The sequence below is a fragment of the Falco biarmicus genome, chromosome 7 (genome assembly GCF_023638135.1).
Source record: "Falco biarmicus isolate bFalBia1 chromosome 7, bFalBia1.pri, whole genome shotgun sequence".
Lineage (NCBI taxonomy): Eukaryota > Metazoa > Chordata > Aves > Falconiformes > Falconidae > Falco > Falco biarmicus.
The window spans coordinates 46292925-46308110 of NC_079294.1; the positions used below are offsets into that span (position 1 = coordinate 46292925).

Here is a 15186-nt window from a genome sequence, read left to right on the forward strand (position 1 = left end):
GACATCGGCGTGCAGCGCCATCAGAAGGGAATCGAGGGGAAGTTTGGCTGGAGCGGGGCCTCGGGGGGTGGGGGACAGCGAGGGCAGCGCACCCCGGGGTCTGGTGCTGCTGCGGCGCGGCTCCGGCTGAGCCTTCGCCAGAGGGAAGCGGCTCCCGGTGCGCGCAGGGGCAGCGCAGCAGGTGGCGGGAGCGGGGGGCGAGGCGCCCCCGGCCCCGGGGAGGAGCGGGAGGCGCCGCGCTGCGGGTTCCCCGCCGTGCCCCGCTGCGGGCGGGCAGGCCCCTCACGGCGTAGCCGGCCCCTCGGGACGCGGCCGACAGGGGGCGCCGCGGGCAGCGGGCGGGGGGCAGCGCGGTGGCGGCGGCCGCGCCTGCGCGCGGAGGGCGGCGGCGTTAGCGGGCCGCAGCGGCGGGGCCCAGCGCCTCACCCGCCGCCCCGTCAGCGCACGGCGAGCGGCGCGGAGCCCGGCCCCTCCCGCGCCGGATGTGATGGCCGCCCGGGCGGGGGGGTGAGGAGCGAGCCAGCAGCGGCCGGCAGCCCAGCGCGGCCCGGCCCTGACGAGCGGCGGCTTCTCCTTCCCCTCCGCGCCCCCCTCCCTCCCCGCCCCCCCCATGCCCCGGGCGCCGTAGCCGGCGGGGAGCGGCGAGGCGGGCGGCCCCGATGCGGAGGAGCCGCCGGCGGGCGCCATGCAGCCGCCGCCGCAGCCGTACGAGTTCTTCGGCGAGGAGAACGGCCCGAAATGGCGGGGGCTCTTCGTGCCCGCCCTGCGCAAGGTCAGTCCGCCGGCGGCGGCGGCCGGGGGGCGGGCGGCACCTGCGCCTCACGTCGCCCTGCGGCCCCGCCGAGCGCCCCTTCCCGTCGCCGGGCTCCCGGGGCCTGTGGCGGGGCCGGGGCCCGTCCCGCCGTACGGGATACGCGTCCTCCCGTAGCCCCGACCCCTTCCCGGGCAGAGCGGGGCCGCAGGCTTGCACGGGGCCCCTGCCCGGCATCGGCGGCCCCCGGCATCGGCGGCCCCCGGCCTCCCTTCCCCCCCCAGCCTCGGCGGGGCAGCGGTCGGAGCCGGCTGCCCACGGCCGGCCCTGGTCCGGCCCCGCTCCTGCCGTGCCCGGCGCGGCGGCAGCTCCCGTCAGGGGCCGCTTCGCCGCCACTTGCCGGCGGCCCCGGCCCTGCCCGCCCGGCGGGGCCGCTGAGGTACGGGCCGGCGCGGCGCTGGGGGGGGGCAGCCTCGCAGGCCCTTGCCCGCCCCGGACCCGCCACCCAGCTGAGGTGCTGCCACACCGACTATCGCGACACACCCTGGCGGTCGGAGTCCTGCGAGAGAGTAAAGCAAGCCGCGGCGCAGGGTGAAGTCAGCCTGTGTGTTTCCTTAGAGAAACAGCTGCGTGACTGCGATAAACCCTGCGGGAACCCGCTCGGCCTGTCGTGAGAGAGGGGCATCATTCGGCGTTGTGTGCGGCGGCCTGTAGAGCGGGGCAGCCCCCGGCCCGTGGTAGGGCACCCCCGGGAACGGGGGTTGGGGCTGAGGGGGCAGGCAGGGGGGATGTGCTGCTCTGTGCCTTGGCTCGCTGCCGGCCCAGGGCTGAGCCGCGCTGTGGGGCGAGGGCTGAGCAGCGCTATAGGGGTTTCAACGCGGTGGCCTGCTGTGCCGCATGGTGCTGGGCAGTGCTGTGGTACAGGTAATGCGGGCACTCAGGAGTGGTGTCTTGTCTCTTTTTTTTTTTTTTTCCCCAAGAATAGATGTAGCGATGGTGGGGGGCTAACAATGCTCTCTCTCCTTTCTTTAAGTAATAAAAAAGGATCAAAGATTTGCATTTTTCACGGGGGTCCCTGTGTCACTTGTATTAAAAGCCGCTGAAGGCAGCCCAGTAGTCTTGTGGCTAGCGTAAAACCCACTCATCGCCTGTCTGGAGGAGAATCCTGGATTTCCTGCTCATGAATCGCTTCCACCTCATTTGCTTTCCAATGTGTCTTGGGAAGCTTGGAGGATGCCGTGCTGCTTCTTTCCCCCATCACTGGAGGCTGACATAAAACAGCACCTTAACAGCAACCAGCACCCACCCAAACAGGAGGTATAGCTCTATCAGAGTGACCAAAAGGATTCCTTTAAAACTTTAAAGATGTCTTCATCATTCTAAAATACAAATAGTGTAAAAGTTGGTGGATTAATGCTGCTCTTACCGATTCTTACCATCTCTGTATGTTTGGTTTTGGTGAAAAGAAACAGAGCAGGAACTTAGACTTTCTAAACCAGAGGAAATAAAGTCTTGATACCAGTGACTGCTTGTAAAAAGTTGTAGTTGCTTATAGACAGGGTTTTTTTCTTCCTGGGAAAGTTCCTTGTCTGCAGTACCCACCCTTCAGCATGAAGCAATCTTACTGTAGTGTGCATTTCTTTTATGAACACACAGTATCAGTGAGTCAAAACAAAATTGTATCATTGTTCCAGTTATTGCGGTCAGGCTATTAGGGAGACGCTGTCAGTTTTAATATATTCTTTCAAAGATCAAATGCCCTAATAAGAACGCTGGAGATTTTTAAACCAGAACTTTTTGGAAAATTTATGGGTTGTTTTGTTTACATCTTGCATTTTCGCTTTGATAATGAGATGAGAGCATTTCCGTTATTTATAGGAGAGCTGAAAAGTGCGGCGCTGAATCCAAAGCGTGCACCAAAGCACCAGGTTTTGTGTTTCAGAACTGCTGAAAACTGTGGTAACATTTTAGATAGTTTGCAGTTTCATTCTGCAGAGGTTTAAGAGTCTGCTTGTCAGCCAGTTCAGGTACGATCTTTTCCAGCAGGTTGCTTTTGTGGTGAAAATTTTAAAGAAAGCCTGAGCTTCAGAAACTTTTCAGTTAAATGCCTGGAAGTTTTTGAACTTGTAAGCTGGGTTTTCATCACAGTAGCCTACGCTGCAAGTGAGGAAACAGTGTTCTGTTTCTCATTCTTGAAAACTTTTCCTTTTAATGAACACTTCTTGAAGAAGAGAAACTGGTAGTAGAAAAAGAGGAAAGGTTTTGGTTTTCCTTGTGTATGTTAAGGTGGGAGAAATCTTAAGTTGAGAGAGATGCGGAGCCGGGTAACAACCCAGCACAGTTCACTAATAACAAACAGTATTTTCTGGCTTCTTGACTTTTAAGTCCGTAACATGCTTTGAAGAGCTCCAGTCTCTTGTCATTATGTATTCAGCAAGCTTAAGGTCACTTCTTTTTATCAAACCGCTTTTAAACCCTTGCATTTACTTCAATTCTATACAGTTAACAAATCATGAGTGGGGAAAGAATGGTAAAATGCATCAGTTCTTACTTTAATATGTGGAAAAAAGCGAGAATCTGTCTTTTGAAAAATGTTCTGTGTATGTTTAAGTGGTCATACATCTTTAAGGTTAGTAGAGTGGTAAATTGTACCTACCAGTGTGAGTCTTTCAGGGAAAAAACCAAAGTTAAAACAGCAAGACATCGTTAAAGCAGATTTTAGAATAGTTTTTTAATATATTTATATCACCATATCCTTAGCACTGACACTTTGGAATCTAGTAAGTTGAAAATTTTAAAGCGGTTTCATGTATGGTCTCTCTTCCAGCTGGCAGATGACAAGCGTATCCTTATTCTAAAACACTTTCTTCTGTCACTGTGTGGGAAACCTAAGTAGCAAGTGAGTATAATGTAACTCGTTACAGAAGTTCTGTCAAAGTAAATGAGTTGGAAGAAAACAGTATTTTTGTCTGGTCGCTTACTTTACAGGTACTTGAACTGCTACTTGTAGCAAGTAAATCACTTCAAACAGGTCTAGGGGTCTAAGCTTTGTAAAGGTTTTTAATCTGGGAGCCGACTTTAGTTAGTAAAGGATCACAATGTCTCCTTGAATAATTCTGGAAGCATGCAGGCAGCGGTTCCAGCAGAAATCACGTGCATTTCAAATGCCCCACTGGCAGGGTTGGTTGGGTTTGAATCCTTGGGATGTTGATGCTGGCAGCGTCGTTAGAGCTGGTGCTCGATGGGGCAGTGCTGTTCTGCCAGGCTGTGAGTGAGGGGCTTTTCTGCTCCCCCTTCCACAGCTGGCCACAGCCCTCCCTGAGGAAACCAGGACCCTCCGTGGAGGGGGATTTTCTTCTCTGGTGGGTGGGTGCTGAAGGGGAAGGTGGTGCTGGGAGTTGGCACTCTCCCCCTTTTTCATTTCTGCAGGTGTTTGTTGTTTGGGGTTGTTCTGATTTGTTTGGTTTTCAGCTGTTCCTGGCCCAACGGCCTTTAGGGGAAAGATGTCAAATTATGAAACCTGTTTCTAAAACTGGCATTTCAGTGTTGTAACCGGGTTTCCTAGCACAGATCTGGTGCCAAAGTTTGTTCTTGCAGGCTGTCAACTTTCCTCCAGATGAAACTTTCCAGAACTGAATTGGTCTTGCAGGCTGAGGCTGGGATTACAGGGGAGCCCAAGAAAACCGTGCGTGAATCTCGGTGGTGACGGCTGAGTGTGTAAATCCCACCAGCACAATGGAGGTCCCAGCTTTAATGTACTGGGCGTACATTGTAGAAGAAGTTTTTGGGCATTGTAATTTCTTCATTAAAGAAATGCATAAACTTCATTAATACCAAATATCTTCCATTGCTACCTGCAATGAACGGAACAAGTTTTCAAAATAAAATGGGTAACTCCATAGAACTAGGGTGTATTTTTGAAAATAGTGCATAATATGTGTTGGACATGTATATGGATTTATATGCCCTAAAATATTCTTCTGTGTTCTTAGCTTGCGTGATCATTTCTGCGTGTTCTTACAAATCCACTGGCCAATTAAAAAATTGTATCTGTAAACAAGGGCTGTGTATTCAGTTGCTTTGTTCTTTGGCTTTTCTAAAGTAAATTCACAGGCATCTCATAGGTATTGTTGTTTTGCTTTTCTCCATTATCTACAAATAGAGACTGTCAAGCAGTTAATACAGTTCTGCAGGCGCTACACATGCTGGTGTGATCATGGCACTGTGCACTATTTGCATTTTCTGAAACAATTCCACTGTTGCTCTGGACTACTCATCAAATTTCTAGAGCATGACTAAAGGGTTTATTCTTAGCAAATGTTGCATACAGAAATATAAAAGACCGTTTTGAGGACACTTTTGAAGTTTACGTTAATTCAGTGCTTTTCTGTTTTAAAACATATGGGAGTTAATGTGTAATGACAGAGCTGTCGTGCAGGGTCGCATGGTTGGGGTTCTGGTCGGCCGTAGGGATTGCGCAGGGGCTGCCCCGTTCCTTTACTGCTCTGTCAAGGGCCGTTCGCTGTGTGTTTTCCATTGCAGGATCAGGCCCCCTTGGGTTGAATGATTTAATGTATTACACTGTCATTATAATAGATTATTATTTAATATGTTCTAATTTCATTAGCATGCATTATTATTTAATGCATTATAATTTCAACTGCAAAGTTGCTTGTTACGCTGTTTTAAAATAAGTTATGTTTAGTTTTCAAATCTGTTAGGTCATTTAGCTTCTGGTAAATATTTGAGCACTGAAGCCTGGACCTTTGCAGATTTGCAGTTGCCACAAAGGTGTGAATGCCTCAGCTTGGGAGAATGGCAGGTAAGGCAAGTGCTGGTGATGCTTAATTACCTGTGAAATAGGTAGACCCCTACAAGTCTGAAGCACAGAAGCAGTTGTTGCCTCACAGCACTGTGCTTGCAGTCGAGGGGTGGCTGAAGGTGTAGAAAGGAACAGCAAGTCCCTGTGAAGCGGCTGCTGCCGAACCTTCTGTAAACAATAGGGTAATTCCTCCAGAGTTTTTTTTTTTTGTTCCCAGTAGCAGTTGAGTATCATTACAGGTTGGGTTTAGTCCTTTATTGTAAGTAGACCAGCTTTTTTTTTTGTTCTTACGTATCCACAGTCGTAAATAAAATTTGGAACCAAAGGGGACTAGTCCTTTTACTTAAATCCTAGGGTTTTTCATGCCTTTTTAATTATTTTTTAATTATTTTACACTGTTTAACTACTGTCACTGGAATCTGCAGTTGGCAAATGGTGGTAGGAGGGTTTTCTCAGTCACTGGCATGAAATGAAGGTAGTTTTTAGATCCAATGTGCTTAAAGGAGTAGGAGCGGTGTGATTGCATTTGGCAGCAGCAGCAGAAGAAACACTTCCTACCGACGCTGTTAAAATGGAACATGGAAATCAGCATTTGCGTTGTCTTAAAGACTTGCCAGGCTAACTAGTCACAGGAAGGGAAAACAAACTGAACCGTTTTGAGTCACCTCGCTCTTGTGCCTTTATCCCCATCGCGTGTGGTCGCCGTGCCCTTTGTGTGTGGCGTAAGCCAGGCGCTGGGGGAGCTGGGCAGTGGGCGCTGCTCGTGTCCTGCGTGTTCTCCCACTTGGACCACCTCACCTCTGGCCGTGTTCTTCTGTCTCCTCTCCCCCCACCTCTCCCGCTCTCCCTGGTTTTTCACCTCTCTTCCTCTGTGCACAGCACAAGCATTATCTAATCTCCTCCGGAGAAGCTGTTGAGTCTGTTATTTGCTTTTCTAATTACCTCACCAGTTGCCTTTCTGCCAGGCTTTCAGACAAGTGGTGTGCTGCCATTCCTTGAGTTCAGCAGGTTAGTCATGTACAGAAACGTGCTGAGGACATCTTTCTTTCCCGTGTTTGTGGCTTCTTTATTCTGCCTCATTTTTGAATGTCATTTCAATGACCGCCTGGTTCACAAAGAAACGACTCTGACAGTCTTCACTGTCCCCAAACTTAAGGCTTCAGCTTTTTTTCCTCCTTTCAAGTAGTATGTATCTTTGCTTTTCAGCATTTGTTCTTAACTGCGCTTCTGCATCTGTTCACTTAAAATACAAATCAAATAAAATACAAATAAAAAAAAAAATTATTTTTACATCTTCTGAAGACCTCAGTGAAAAGTTACTGGCTTGTGTGAATAATTTCAGTCTACCTGAATGAGGGGTGGTTCTTGGGAAGGGTGTGATGTAGAAGGTGGGGAGAGGGGGGGTGCTGGGTTCAGAGCCCGGAGCAGCTCACAGATCTGGGAAGCGATGTGTTGAAGGATTGGGGGAGAATGAAAAGCTGTTAGCATTAAAATAAGACATGTGCACAGTGACCTCCACACTGGCCATGGTGTTTTCCTTCCATATCGCAGGGCAGAGGCTGTGCCTAGCTCATTCAGGGTTTATCTCAATTTAAACAAGGCACTTTAAATGAATGGATAAAATCCTAATACTTAATTTTCCATCTCTTTTTAAGATTAAAATATATGTTTGTGTGCATGTAAACATACATACTGGTTTCTCCTTGACTCTATGAAAGGAAACGATCAACTGGAGAAAGGAGATTTTGTGTGTTCGGGTAGAAAAGCAAAGGGTGTGAAGATGTTGTGAGAAACCAAATATGAAATGCAGATGAGAGTATGTACAGCAGAAGTGAGGGGTGGTAGGGAAGTGCCAGCAGGAGAAATTACCAGTGGGTGGCTCTTTGAGGAAACCCATCTGTGCAGTAATTAGCAGAAGCCTGAAATCAGTGCTGCTGTCTCAGTGATCCGCCAGCACCTTGCACCACATGCCATTGAGGTGTATTACGTGCTACAGCTTATTACAGAAAAAGATGGGAGGAGGGGTGGTCTGCATTTGATTTACAATTTATCAACCAACCGTGCATCAGCTTAGTAGCGTTTGTGCCGTTAGCAGTGTGGTTTTTCAGTCCAGTAGATCTTAGGACCATCTTCGATGCTGTTCCAGAACACAAATCCCTGTCTGCACCCTTCATCATGAATCTCCTTTAATTCATCCTCCATAGTGAATTTCCTTTAATTCACCCTCCCCTCAACTAGAATATACTAGAGGACAGTAGTTGTTAAATAGCCAAAGATGGGAAGAAAAATTACGTTTACACTGAAGTGGTGGTGTAAGATGACTGTTTAATTACCCCGTGCACAGTCGCTTAACAGCAGCTTTGGAGGTCAGACAGCTGACGTAGCTCTGTTACTGCTTCACAGGAATACTTTTATTTTACCAACAATGCAGCGAATGTTTGGAATTGCAGTGTAAAAGCTCAAATGCTCTATGTAGATACATTGTTAAGTTCTGTTTTGCTCAAGAGACTACTTCATGCTCTTCCTTTATCGGCATTTATTAGTTTAAGAAAAACTGGCCATCTCAAAATGGCTGTACTAGAAATAAAGTTAGAAGTCAGTGCAGTTATTTTTTAAAAGTTGTTGATATATTTTTATTTGGGATATCTCTTCAAGTATTTCATTTTTTGTGGTTCTTTCTAAAGAATTATGCTGTAATTGTGCTTGAAAATTGGCAATATCAATGCTGTCATCTTTCACTGAATAAGAGCATCACAGGCCTTGAAGTTAGTACATCTGGTTCCCCTCTTCTTCCTCTGGAGCATCATCTAGCTGAGGGATTAAAAATGCCTTTGGAGCAGATGTTTTCTGTTTCTAATGGGCAGTGTTATCTTTAGAAGAGAAAAGATAAGAAGGAACAAACCCCCAACCTAAAACCAGACGTTTGTTGGTTTGATTTTTTTTCTTTCTTCCTGGCTTTCACCATCTTGGTACAGGGCAAGCCCAGTGCTGCGTTCTTTGTCAGCAGTGTATTTTCATCACCTGGAACACAGTGTATGGAAATACTGACAAGTGTTGGCAAGACCGTAGCCAGCCCGTGATAGTAAATATTTAACTTTTATGTTCTAATTATTTTTATTGCTCCCAAATTTATATGCTTGGTTCCTCAAGTAAACAAACAGTCTTGCAAAGTTTTACTTGTCCACTGATCTACTATCACTGTGTTTTTATGAGGCAAGTAAAATATAAATCATTTCTAAGTTGAAATCAGTCTCTGTGGGAAAAGGGGAATGAGTAGTTTCTGTTACAAACAGTTTAGAAATTTAACATGCACTTTATTAAGCTATCCTGTTTGCATGGTAAGCTTAGAAATGTTATTATCAAGCTCACAGATCTTACAATGACTTTTTTTAAATCAGAAACTTACAGTTCTGAAATCTCAGGTAAAATTGGAATTCTCTTTTGAAGTGGGATGTTGCAGTCTTTCAGGAATATGAATTCATATGTTTGTGCTGGTATATGTTGGCTAGAGACTCAGTGTGCATGGCATGGGTTTGGGAATTTTCTGGTTTTTTGTTATTTTTTTTTCTAATGAACAATCTCACACAGTGCATGTGCTTACTGTGGAACAACTGGAGCTTTCTGAATGTGTTTTTGCCACCAAAATACATGTATTATGTAAAAGTATATTTAGACAATATAGCCAAACTGCTGGTTTGGCTCATCAGCACAGGCTGAGAAGAAGTTAATTGCAGTTTTGACTCTAGTATTTTTTTTTTCTCAGCTTTTTGTTGTTTCACGTGCAACACTTTGACCACTGCTTTTATACTCTGGGCTTCTGAATTTCCCCAAGTCCAGATATTATTGAGATACAGACTGCATGCCAGAACTCCTGTGGTTCAAAATTAAGCCTGCCATTGTATTAGATCTAAAAATTAAGATCAGTTTGGGTTCAGTTGTAATACTCTTTATCTCCTTGAACAGTTTTCATCCTCATCTTTTCTTAACAGACTTCATCCTGGGGCCTCTGAGGACTATTAACATCTCACTGGGAAGGAATTTTGAGCTTGACTTCATCTCTGCAGCTGCCTGTTTTCTCTAGAAGCTTTTGTGACATGGTGCAGGACCTGCCTTTCAGAAGGAACCGAGGGAAAGGTCTCAGTTTCTCTTTAAGGGGTTCTTCAGTCTCCTGTTGAGCCAGTGCTTGTATAGGTGCAGTCAGGCTCTTGGAGAGCCCTGCCAAATCTGTTGAAAGCTACGGCCGTCAGCTGGAGAGACTCCTGTGAAACTGCTGTTGGATTTTCATCAAATATGCACGTGTTGGAGGGGTGGAAGAGTAGGGAAAAGTAGAGAAGAGGAGCAAGAGAAGGAGCAGTTTAGGAACTCCCATCTAAGATAAAAGCATGTCCCCCAAAAGGCCTGAAGGCCATGTTTAAGTGCCATGCTTGTGGGACTCATACCTGGTACTTCATTTGTGTTCCTTGGAACAGCTTGTGAAAGAATAGAACACAGAGCAGAATACTCTGAGTGACACAGTGAAAAATAGGACTGCTAATGTTAATCTCCCTTTTTAATGACTTCAGGCACTTCGCTTTGGTTGTTTCGGGGATAAAATAGGTTAAAAATAATTTGGTTTCTGTGATACCTTCTGCTCAGAGTTCTTGCAGCAGAGCTCTTTCTGTTCCGGGCAACACATCGTGAGTTTAAAGATTTTGACAGCTAAAGGAAGCAGTTACAAGTCGGATCAAAATTTAGCCCCATGTTAGCTATGGTGTATCGTTCCATGCCAGCTGATACAGGTGTGCTCAAGTATTTCAGGCTGAAGCTGGAAGCAGTGAATGTCCTTTCTGTAAGAAACACGTCCTGCTAACTCCTCCTGCTTTTTGTCGTAAGTTCAGTATTTTATCAGTCTCTCCTTGCCTTGCCAGTCCTTTCAGTCAGGGTTCAAGTGTATACTGTAAAGATTAAGTGTTCTGTCCTTGATACAGCAGCATCTGATTTGATCAGGCAGCACATGGCTTTTATAACTGTCTTTTTGTTTTGCTGTGGAAAACAGTGTGTCTTGCTATGAAATTGTTTTTTCTCAGTAATGGCAGTTATGTCAAAATAACTTCTCTTGAAGCCAGGGAATGCATGAGTACTTCTGGGACCTTTCTACAATGCTGCAGGCAGTATCATTTCAAATGGAAGCTCATTTCTAAATCCTCTGGGAAGAGCTGTCTCAACCAAGAAATGTTGGGCTTTGTTGTCGGTTTTTTCTCCTTTCAAAGCAAAATTGTCTCCAGTACTTATGTTTGTGTTCATTGTATGAAGCCGAGATTCTCTGCCAGTGTTTGGAGAGGGCTGTGTGCTTCTCCTCAGTCTTATTAGATATCCCTGTGCTCTTGAGAACGCTAAGGAGAGTGTGGCATGAGCTGTTTAGACCTGTGAACTGAGGTTAGTTACAATTTTCTTTGTGGCACTGATGTCTGTTTTTAAAATGAGTGACCCTCGTGACAGGAGGAGAATGGCTGTGATCTGATACAGTAAATGGGAGTTCCCCTTGCTTCTCTTAAGGGGAGTGTGGCTTCCCTTTCCCATTTTAATCATAGAATCACAGAATGGTTTGGGTGGAAAGGGACGATCACCCAGTTCCCACCCCCCTGCCCTGGGCAGGGACCCCCCCCTGCCCCCAGCCCAGGCTGCCCCCAGCCCCATCCAGCCTGGCCTTGGGCACTGCCAGGGATGGGGCACCCACAGCTGCTCTGGGCAGCCTGGGCCAGCGCCTCGCCGCCCTCACAGGGAACAATTTCTTCCCAATATCTCATCTACATCTCCCCTCTTTCAGTTTAAAGCTGTTCCCCCTTGTCCTATCGCTCCATGCCCCTGTAAGAAGCCCCCCCCAGCTTCCCTGTCGGCCCCTTTGGGCACTGGCAGGTGCTGTCAGGTCCCCCCGCAGCCTTCTCTTCTCCAGGCTGAACAGCCCCAGCTCTCCCAGCCTGTCTCCACAGCAGAGGGGCTCCAGCCCATCTTTTTACAGTTCCTGTTCTTGTCATTTCTGTGGATCGTCATGAAGGGCTCATTGGTGAGGACATGTAAATTCATGGCATTTCCAGTTAGCTAGCTAACGCTTTTGCTGTAGTAGTGCTTGTAGAGGAGATACGTGGTGGGACCTTAACTCAGCACTTCCTGGTTTTCCATTGTTTTGTGAATTAAACTCTCATGTTCAGGAAGAACATGAAATGCACTGACTATTGTTGAAAACCTGCAGTCTTAAGTAAGTGTTTTCAAAGAGTGGTTTAGGCTTTTTTGGGGTTTTGTTTCTTTCACTAGTACACGATCTTTTGTACTTGTCAGCTGTGCAGTGGTTGTATGAAGCAGAGAAATATTTGTGTTTGAGGTGCAGAAAACTGAATGGTACTTACAGGGCTGTACAAAAACTCTGTAGCAAAACTGGCCAGCTGGATTAGAAGCAGAATGTGTATTCCCTTCTCTCTTAGTGTACAACAGCTTTATTAATCTGTTTCTTCACCGGTGCTTTTTGAGAAAGGATGCCAGTGCAGGATTAAGCACTAGAAATTAGTGTTGTTGTCTGGAGGGTATCTCCCCCTGTGGGTATCGCGTAGGAGTCCCCATGACTGGCAGTCTCTCTTCACCACCACTGTGTGATACCTTAATTATCAAGTCCAACACAATCAGCATCAGTGGATGTTTTCACATTTTAGTGTGTGTGCCCCTTTCCACTCCCCTGAGCATTTGGATTCCCGTCATCAGTACGTGTGTCCCTGTCTGCGCTCCTGTCTTTGATCAGAGTATTGGTAGCCTTCTCCATCCAGGTAATCATCTCTGCTTCTAGGGTGTTGACAGCATATGGCAGCAGCCCCTTCTAGCAGTCCCCTGTGTGGATCTCCGCTTCTTCTCCCTACCTGTTGATCATACTGCCTCTTCCTCTCCCCTCATGTGGAGCTGTGGGGGCAAAGAGCAGTGCTGCTCCCCCAATTCTTCCAGGCCTTGGCACAGCCGAAGGTGGAGCAACAGGCGGCTCTTTGCAGTGGCTCTGGCTCCCGGGCAGCTCTGCCCACCTTCCTCGGTGGCAGGCAGGGAAGGAAGCCGGCCAGACACCTGACTTCCTTGTTGGTCTTGTTTTTGCATGATTTACAAAAGCTTGCAGGGCTGCAAATTGAGTGCCCCAAGGTACTGCTATGAAATTATTAGTTAGTTAATTTAGAGTAAGCCCTCAGAGCCCCCCAGGAGTTTTCTTTGGAGGGAGGAGTGCCTGTATTTCAGAGGATCAGAATTTGACCCAAAGATACTGTCTTCCCCTGAGAAACTACCGATCCGTTGGTCTTGTGTTTGAAACCACGTACAGAATACCAATGTAAGTATGTAAGGTTACTTTTTTTGAGGTGATTAACATCTAATTTGTATGGGGAGAGTAGGGAATTTCCCTGGATTGTATTACTTATGAATCTTTTGGCTATAGTTTTAAGATCTAGTTAGTGCTTTCCTGATTGAGAGGCTGCCAGGGAAAACTGAGTATATAGGCTTAACTCTTGAGTGCCTTTTGTTGTGTAAGGTGGGGTTATTGTTGGGTTTGGGGGGATTTTCAGTAGGAAGACAGCCATGCTGAACCAGGACAAGTTAGTTGTGGCCCTTTAGCTTGTGTGGGCAGATGCTGAGGTTGCCTGTTTCAGGTTGTCTGGTCTAGCTTAGCCTTGGAAACAAAAGCTGTGATTAATCTTGGTGAAGCGAGATAAAAGGCATTATCCTGCCTTGTGTTAGAGGGAGGTGGAAGGCAGCTTTTCTCACAGAGTGTTTCGTAGTCTTGACACTCCTGAATTTTGACTCACGCTTTTCCTTAGGTCTCCCTCTCTGTTGTCAGTATTTCATCTCTCTTTCTCATGCCTCAGACAGCATTTCATGTTCTAGTTAGTTTTCTGGTTCTGAGGCGTCTCTTAAGAGAGTTGTTCATGCCCTCCTTCCATGTCATGGCTGTGGGGTTTTATTGCCACAGGTTTTAACAGCACATTAATGCAGTTCCCTGCCAGACTGGTTAGTTTTCTTATCCTGGTATCCCTGCTTAGTAAGTCTTTTCCTCTGGTGGGTCCGTGTTTCTTCTCTGTTTGCAGTCACCCGGTACTCATTAGTAGGGTTAGCAACATAACTGTACATTACTCATTCTGTGGATGAATAACTGCAGAATTACCCACAGTGATTGTATTCACTGCATCATTGGCAGAAATCTGCCTTGGCTTGAAATTTCCTCACCACCATCAAGGCTAAACACGTAGTTTTTAATTGAAGAGACACGCCAACTTTGCAGGAATAGGAATTGCCATCTTAACTGCATAGGAAAACTTGTGGGAAATTACTGGAGCCGTGCAAATTTGCAGGGCTACAGTACAGAGGTATTCTGCTTTTGCTATGATTCATCCTTTTGTACCACTTTGAATTAAAAGATACTAATTCTTTTAATTCCTTTGGACAGGTTCAGCAACAAGTTCACCCAAACCTTTCAGCAAAAGAAGATTCCCTCTATTATATTGAAGAGTTGATACTTCAGCTGCTAAACAAACTATGCATTGCTCAGCCACGGACTGTCCAAGATGTAGAGGTAAGACTAGTTACTGGAAAACCGTGGGCTTGCTTGCAGAATCGCTAAGGTGAACTAAGACATTTTGAGCAGTACAGTTTGAAGTTAAAGCAAGGTGAATCCAAAGAGCAGAGCTTGTTAATACTACTTTTCTAAAAGATTATATAGTATTCAGATTTTGTAAAGCTGCAGGTTTAATTGGAAACTCATTTTCCTACACAGGGCTTCAGGATAGAAATTGTGGGAGTTTTTTCTTTGAGTGTTATTTTTATAAATGCAGAATGCTTTTGAAGTGTTTTCTGCTGCTTGAACACACCTTGGACTTAAGAATGTAAGGATGTTGCAATTTTTCCTATTCTTTCACATAAAAGGCCTGGATTGTGCAGCTGAGGGCATAGAGTTGTATGTTCCTGGAACTTCACTGAATTCACTGAGGCTTTTGTATTATTGCAGCTGTCTGCTTTTGTGTCATCGGTTACAAAATGAGGGCTTTAATGGAGTGAGCTTCAGGATACAGTCTAGAGGGAGAAAGTGGTTTCATGTAGCTGTGACACATTACAGCTTTGCAAAATATTAATTTTACATCAGTCTACGTCTAGGATTTTCAGCCTAACACAGAATGAAGGCCTTGTCTAATACTCTACATGTGTGTCATGGAAGTAAAAAAAAAAGGGAAAAAATATTTACCAAATAATTAGCTGAGGGGTTTTAGATTCTCATTAGATGCAGCAATCACTCTTTATTCAGCACTGAGTTAAACCAAAATTAATAATTAATGATTTATGATTAATGTATTTTGTAATACTGATGCATAAAGATTATAGTATGAGTAAATAAGAGCAAAACTTAATAGTCCCTTAATAGCTCTCAGAGTTGTTACTACCTGGAGTCTGGATTTGAACTTTAGATGTGAAGCTGAGAAAGACAAAGTTCTTTCTCCAGTTCCCAGCTGATCAAACCCTACAGCACAAAAACCAGTTTGAGATAACACTGATTGTTCTGCACACCAACTCCATGGTTTCCTGCTTGAGTCATGAGATGATAAAATTACCCTGTGTACGT

General features: G+C 46.1%; 1 protein-coding gene across 1 annotated transcript in view; it reads left to right on the plus strand.

Moving 5' to 3' along the window:
• Positions 1-360: 360 nt before the first annotated feature.
• SOS2 (SOS Ras/Rho guanine nucleotide exchange factor 2) overlaps positions 361-15186 on the plus strand; it is a 56440-nt gene continuing 41614 nt past the window's right edge. Inside the window, exons 1-2 of the mRNA XM_056345150.1 lie at positions 361-772; positions 14020-14145. Coding sequence (XP_056201125.1) covers positions 686-772; positions 14020-14145 — 213 coding nt within the window. The 5' untranslated portion in view covers positions 361-685. The remainder of the gene's footprint in view (positions 773-14019; positions 14146-15186) is intronic.